Raw genomic sequence first — 7,736 nt, forward strand, 5'->3', positions numbered from 1 at the left:
GCATACAGGAGGTCGAGTTTCCCAATATTTCACGACAGAGTTAAACATGTATTCAGATCTTTCCTTTAATTTAAAAGCAGGATAAACATGATGTGAAGAACAACTGACATTTTAAACGGTTCTTCGTGCGGGAGAGTTTTGGCCCAGAGGTTGCGTGATGTAACCCTGTAACTGCCGCAGGCAGGGTAGAGTAAGTGCCAGCAGTGGGAATCAAGAGAGTGGCGCCGCTCTCAGATGGGTGACACCTCTTTCTCTTCTGAAGCAGAGGCCGGAGACAGAGACTCCTCGTCCTCTGACCTTGAATAGTCTGTGTGACCAGTTGTGCACTTGCAACCGCTGTGTGCGCTCCTTTGGGTGATTTTCCCCTCCTTCTTGTGCTTCACCCTGCGGTTCTGAAACCAGATCTTCACCTGTTTCTCCGACAGGTTCAAATACGTGGCGATTTCGATTCTTCTCAGTCTTGAAAGATACATGTTCGTGGAAAACTCCCTTTCAAGTTCAAGGAGTTGCGTGCTTGTGAAAGCCGTGCGCATCCTCTTGCCATTCTGTATGTGGCTGTTCTCAGTGGCGCCTGTTGGAGAAAAACATGTCAGACGTTAAGCTTTTTATTATCAGTACAATTCCAAACGATATCAAATATGTAATATGTAAAACATCGCGCGTAAATCATTGTGCGTAAAAGCCGAGCATTCATCTGACTGCCTGAAAGTGCATCATGAGGTATAGCAAGACTATGGAACAGGTGCCGAACAGTGACTGCAGCAAACAGGTGGCTTACCAATAGAAAGACAGTGGTATCTCCTGGGATCTGTGACGCTGAAGGTGGGCGTGCAGACAGGTGTATGTCCCGGGTGCGCTAGTGCAGGAGACTGCTGATGCGCTATCCTCTGACAGTATTGCGCCTCCGCTCCTGGAAACTGACTCTTCAGCATGGGAATGCCGCTGCGTGAAGAGTGGATGTGGGACGTGACGCACAGCGGGCAAACACAGAAAGTCCCAGTTTTCCTGGACGGACACACTGGAGCGGTGACCGTCATTACGCTCGGAGAATGCATGCTGATGGGAATAAAGAAGTCTTGTCCTGGATGCTCTACTGGTCCAGGTCGAACCGTATCCTTGATTATCAAAGAATCGACGTAAAAAGACCTCGACATGCTGCGCTGCTGATGGGTGATCTCTCCGTGCACAAGTTGATAGCTGTTTCTCATCTGAACCCCTCGGGATCTCCAAAGGTGCTTATGTTTGATGGTTCAACAAAAGGGACCCCGAAGAGGGTTGGCCCTGCAGCGTCATCCACGTGCGCACCCGGCTCCAAGGGTTTATGCTGTCAGCGACCCAAACCACGTGATGTCTCCCTGGGCCTCCAATCACAACTTGCAGATTTACTCTTTTTTTATCCCCTGAATTTAGAGAAGTCTCAGCCACTAGAATAATATATCCAGGCACATCAAAACATTTTATACATTTTCTTATGAGGTAAATTACACTGCTTTCCTCAGTAGACTCAAACTATCAATGGGCATCATTTTAAACAATGTTAAAATAGTTTTTTTTTACACGTGTGCTGCTTAAAAATATGTATCCATGGTTATAGGATACAGGTCAGATATAAACCTGACACTGTAAAACATAATTTGGAAATACTTTCTATTTTAAACTGATCACTTCAAACATATTAACCAGTCATTTAATACATCAGATGATCTGAAAGAGGAACCTGTTGGAGTGGAAACAAAAATGAGCCTTCTTGGATAACAGAATAATTACTGTTTAACTTTCCAATTGAATCATATTAAAGTTATTTGATCATTACCCCCCCCAATTCAATCTATGGATCAATTAAATTCTTCACATGACTGGTTAATACGCCTTAAGATTTCATTTCATCCATAGTCAATTTATTTTCCCCAAATGCGATTTAAGGAATTGTGCACTCTGCTACAAGCACTAATTGCTCTGAAGCCTAACCATACTTTGAATCCGGTTGGTCCAGGTTTCACTTCCAGCAATTAAAGAATTATGAACTGATGGCGAGTCTGGGCTGCGGTTATTTGATGGCGATTAGGATTCAATTAGAAAGTGTTTATAATGGTCGGTCTGTGCGGGGGTAAACAGGCAGCTATTTCAGAAATGCGTTAATCCCTCATCTTGTGACAATAATTAGCGAGTTTGATCCCCAGGCGGGTCACCGGTAGGTTTAGCTTCTGCTTTCATCTGCCAAGTAACGCCTCGGACCTTCAGACAGAGGCGAGCCGTCAGTAGGTTTGTGGTGCAGACGGTCCAGATCCAACACAACATGTGTTAGTTTCTCCTGTGACCTCAGACAGGAACACAAACATAAATACAATAGGCCTGGTTTTAATAAGCCACTCTCTGTTTATGGTGCACCTCTTTTTCTTTTTTTAACCTCGCCATTGGGCAAATATGATTATAGCAAAGTGAAGCACTTATTGAAGTGTGAGTTAAGATTCAGCCTTCGAAAGAATTAGAATGTCTTTAAAATCCAATAGTAATGATCAAAACAAACATGTCTGTCACACAGACAGTAATTGCTATAATAAAGTGAATCCAGCGCTTGACAAGGAAGACACAGAGTTGTTATGGTACAGATAACAGTCCAAAGAGAGAAGGGAGACAGAGAGAGAGAGAGAGAGAGAGAGAGTAAACCAAGCGGAATGATGCGTGGCGCGCGCCTTCAACACACCATGCGAGCTCTAATATTATTTTTCCATAATTCTGCACGATAAAATTTCATTGTCTATTAAGTAATCCCACAAATGAGATCCTTTATGAGGCTATAATGAGGCCTAATTGCCAGGACCAGTGGAGCCACGTGGAAGGATTTAGGAAGCATTAAGCCGTCGGGTACTGAGCACAGGCTGTTACCTAGCCATTACTTTCATAATTCAAGGAGAAAATTAGTCCATTTAAGGGAAAAATCCTTTGATTCCCTTTATTCTGCTCGGGGTGACAGGGCTGCAGTTTTTTGTCCGCTTCGGTTAAGACGCCGGTGCAACAAATGGGGCCGGTGCTATATCACTCACTGGTTAAACGGCAGAATTTCAGAAATGTGTAAAGCTCTCAGGGCCCCACCTCTTACTTACTTGCCTCTTCTTTCTCTCCTTTCACTTTATAGTGCAGCGGTTACCCTCCACTGTTCACCTCCTTTTCAAATCGCGTTGATGGGCAATTAATCACTGGCCTATTCAGAAACACGAAAATTTGATCTAAATAGGAGAATTAAAAAAGTGAATTCTCTTCAGAGGTTGGTTAGCCTGAAGTTGATTCTCCTCAGTGGAAAACAACTTACTTTTCTAGTATGAGTATGAGAGTGTGTGTAAGTGCATCATCAAAGAGGGGAGGGAGAAAGGTGTGTGTGTGTGTGTGTGTGTATGTGTGTGTGTATGTGTGTGTGTGTGTGTGTATGTGTGTGTGTGTGTGTGTGTGTGTGTGTGTGTGTGTGTGTGTGTGTGTGTGTGTGTGTGTGTGTGTCTGTGTGCATCCAGCTCCTCCCAGTAGTAAAAACACACAAACTTTGTAAAAGTGCACTGCTAAAGTTCCCCCCTCTCATTCACATCGCATCCCATGCCATATTATACCGTGAAGAAGTCCATTAATGTTTTGTTGAACAAGCGTCATTAACTTGTTTCAACGCCTTTTTACAAACCTTGCATTGTTGTGCCGGGCCAGTCTGCAACCCATCTTGGCCAATACAGTGGATGATTTGCCCCTTTATTAGTTACCAGGCAACAGATCCTGAATACCAAAACTCAAAGGAAACACTCTGGTCCTCCATATAGATCTCAATGGCGATGGGGGGAAAATGAACAATGATCCTGTGGACAACATAATGCCACGCAATGACTTTTCATTAACAATTATCTGCTTGATGTGAATAGCAGCTGCAGTGGCTACTCTCCATCTCATGCTCTGCAGAGAAAAGGGGAGCGGGGAGAGAAAAAGGCTTGCCAGTGAATAGCATCCTGCAGGAGTTTAGGGGGTTCATGGTCTCCATGAATGTGGAATCTAATTTATATCTGGGTGAATAATTAGGTTTCTATGCAAAAATGAGTTGGAAATAATTGCATTTTAACACGCTGTGACAACTTAGCCGGATAAACAAAGAAAAGCAGTCCCTTTTAATGTCTTGCAGCTGGAGTTTGTCAAGATCAATAAGCTGACGTTTAAATGTTAGTGCAAAAAAAAAAATGGAACGGGAAACAACTTCATGATAGGATTGTTGTGTTGCAGCCATGTCCTTGTTGTGTTGCAGCCTATCTCCAAGCGGTTTCTGTGATTGGGAACAGACAACACTGCTAGGGAGCATGGCCCTCACTCCTATAGAAAAGTAAAGTGACAGCTTCAGTGTAAGAAGAGGCTGCAGAACAAAGCCGGCGAGGGCCCTGTTGATGGCCTATAGAGATGTCCTGCACCAGGCTCCCTCTAATTAGGGAGACGCTTCTCAGTCTCACAGAGCTGCTCAGACCAGACACTCCAGACTGAAGTGTGCCCCTGCGCCAACGAGTGTGTCTGGATGTCCACACTCAACGCAGCATGTGTATGTGTCTGCGCTTTATGCCGCACACAATTAACGAGCCTCGAAAATGAGATAAACACCGACTGATAGAGACGCCGATCACGGTTAAGTTCCCAGAGAAACGTCTTTATTAAAGCTCATTGTTGGAGCCCTGATTTGTCCCTCTGCCTCCTCTGTTGTTTCCGAAAGACTAAGCAAATGCCATTACAGAGACAGCAGAGCAGCCCTTATTTCAATCTTTTCTTGCTTGAGTTGTCAAATAGTCCTGAAATTCCATACTCTTTGTAATAAATGGGAGCTATTTCATTCTTGGTCACTTTGTAGTGCAGGAGTTATCGGCTGTAAGGACTCATTATTGTGCTCCTCGCTGGTTACCAAGAAGATCAAGATGCTGTTTTATTTTGGTTAATGATTGGCTTTTTCCTCTCGTCTGAAAACATGCTCATCTACGCAGAACATATCCACTATGGATTGACTCAAATTCTAACTCAAATTCACAAATTAAAAACAACTGTGGTTTTGAATGAAGACCAATCACATCCTCTCTAAACTGCCTCAACCAAACCTGAAAAGACCTCAGCCCTCCTCTGAAGACAACAGAGAGATCCTGACTTCCCCTGAAACCTAAATCAGGAAATGTTTCAAAGAAGTGAATGACAGGAGTTCCTCCACCCAGTTACCCCGACCAGTCTCTCCCTCAATCTAAAAGAGGTGATATTGTAGCCCTTTTTCTCCCTTTTTGAAAGGGAAATCCCTGGGATTGAGCTTGTGTGCTGGAGCGGAAGCAGGCTGGAATGTGTGTCCAGGCCACGTCTTTTGTCGCTGGCTGGCGCCATGAATAGACATGGGCCGCAATCTCTCTGTCCTCTGTTTATCAGACTGTGAAGAAGCAAACAAACCAACATGTTTCAATCCCGTGTCCGGCACCTTATACCTGTCAATCACTTCTTTTGCCCCTCTGAGGGAATGTTTTAACTTTTCTAATAATAAACTCTGCTGAATTACAACTTTAATCCAATCAGTATGTAGAAGCAGTTTTTTAGTTTTAATTAGCATCCGCTTTGCTGTACTGCTGTTCTCTCTGATTCATGTTATATTTAGCAAAAGAGGACAGATCAAGGGATGTTATGTTTAGATAAACAATATTTCTGATTATTTTTCTATGTGTATGTAAATGTATTTATTGCCTGCTCGGAGCTGGCTTATTGCTTCGCCCGAAGTGCTGCTCGCTGTGTTCTTGAGTTGCTCATTCGATCAACTTGACACTCTACACTGCACTCCCTTGGGTCCTCAGCAATACACCTGCCAAGTGTGAAGTTGATTGGATGAACGCTTCTTCAGATATGTGAAGGACAGTCATACACAGGCAGACAGTGATTCCTTCCTTTCTAGTTAGATGATGCGGCTACTAAAGCGCCACCTATTGGCCAAATGGTGTCAAACGTGTCATGGCCACTCAGACATCATATCTACACATGTCCGCCAAATTTAGTTGAAATTGCATAATGCATTAATGAGATATCACATTTTCTGTAATATAAGCCCTGCCCACAGTATTGAGCAAACTTTTATGGTTAATGTTAATGGAACATCAAAAATCTGAAAAAGTAACTTTCCCCAGCTCGGTTCAGAGACGGTCTCTGCCCCACTTGGTGATGATTGCTCAAAATGTGTAGGAGGACTAGCAAAAAAACAGATTCGGACACAATACAAAATGGCAGAAAATTGATCTAGACACTAATGTGCCAGGCTTATATGGAGAGTTCCTCTAAAAAGATATAATGAATGTAATTATAATGCCACAATCTGGCCAGATTATACCAAATTTGACACAAAGTTCATCATTGGGTCCTCAGCAATACATCCGCCAAGCGTGAAGTACACACACACACACACACACACACACACACACACACACACACACACACACACACACACACACACACACACACACACACACACACACACACACACACACACACACACACACACACACACACACACACACTCCCTGCTTTATTGTAAGATTTGGGGAAGTGTCATGTTGAGTAGAGTTTGTCATTATGTTGATTTTCATTGTTGCCTGTTAGTGTCTCTCAGAGCTTGTCGCTCTAACCTCATCCTGGTTTTCCCTGTGTTTGAGGTCAAATAGAGGCTTTCAAACAAATGGGAAAGCTTTAATGTTCTTAAATGAGATGATGGCCACATTTTCCCATCTATTATTATGAATATAGTGGGATTTATTGGAAGATGTGCAGAAGTTGAAAAGAAGGTAGAGAGTGAGCTGTCAGAATGTAGCCGCACTCTGAGGCTCTGACTTCTGCGGCTCATTTGGACAATGAAGAAAGCATCGATCTTATTTTTCCTGTTTTTGTCTTTGTCTTCTTTATACTGTTGGAATTTCAGTGTTCATTTCTATTCATTTCACTGTTCTGCCAGCCAATGCTATCAAACCCTTCTTTTGTTTTACATAGTCACGAATGATTTCCTTTACAGTGCATGTGGTTCTTTTTATAAGGGGATTATCAGATTTATATACTGTATGTTAATCGGCAGGAGGCAGCCACAGACAGTCATTTACTGTCTTCAGTGATTGCAGATATAGAGCAACGACAAAAGCTTTCAAAACATGGAGGAAGACATTTTCACTCACTTAGTTAATCAATTTTACTTTATATGTTGCAGATCCCATTTAAATCTTTACAATAAAACAAAAAGACGTGAAAATGTCTCTTTTAAAAAGATATCTCAACATCTTTTTGTTTTATTATTAAGTAGGTGGAGTTGCTATATAAATTGTGTGAAAGAATCAAAACGCTCAATCCACAGAGAAATGCACACAGCCTGTATTCAGAAACTGTGTCTTTAAACGGGTCGTCAGGACTTCTGTACATTTGTGATGTCACAACTATAATATATATATATATATGCAGAAAGCGCTGCTACAGTGCTGTTATAGTCATTCCCCAGCTGCAGTGACACAGAGCGTGCAGATGCAGAAGAACTGCAAATGTTGACCAATTGGAGCAGCGGCTTTTTCGAAAAGGGGCCTTAAAGAGACAGGCACGGAAACAGAGAGAGGGTGAATACGGGTATATTCAGACAGACAGTGTGAGAAAAAAAATGGGCCTCGTGAGAACTCATACGAACAGTTTGGTTCTTCAGTGGCTTGGATGAGTGATATAGGAGAACTGGCTGC

General features: G+C 42.8%; 1 protein-coding gene across 1 annotated transcript; it reads right to left on the minus strand.

The window, feature by feature from the left end:
- Positions 1-230: 230 nt before the first annotated feature.
- gsx2 (GS homeobox 2) lies at positions 231-1,154 on the minus strand (the record flags this gene model as incomplete). The annotated part of the gene is made up of 2 exons (XM_083911371.1): positions 231-571; positions 779-1,154. 2 exons carry the CDS (start codon positions 1,152-1,154, stop codon positions 231-233), a joined length of 717 nt encoding a protein of 238 aa, XP_083767497.1.
- Positions 1,155-7,736: the final 6,582 nt, after the last annotated feature.

This window comes from Echiichthys vipera (genome assembly GCF_963691815.1).
Source record: "Echiichthys vipera genome assembly, chromosome: 3".
NCBI classification, from domain to species: domain Eukaryota; kingdom Metazoa; phylum Chordata; class Actinopteri; order Perciformes; family Trachinidae; genus Echiichthys; species Echiichthys vipera.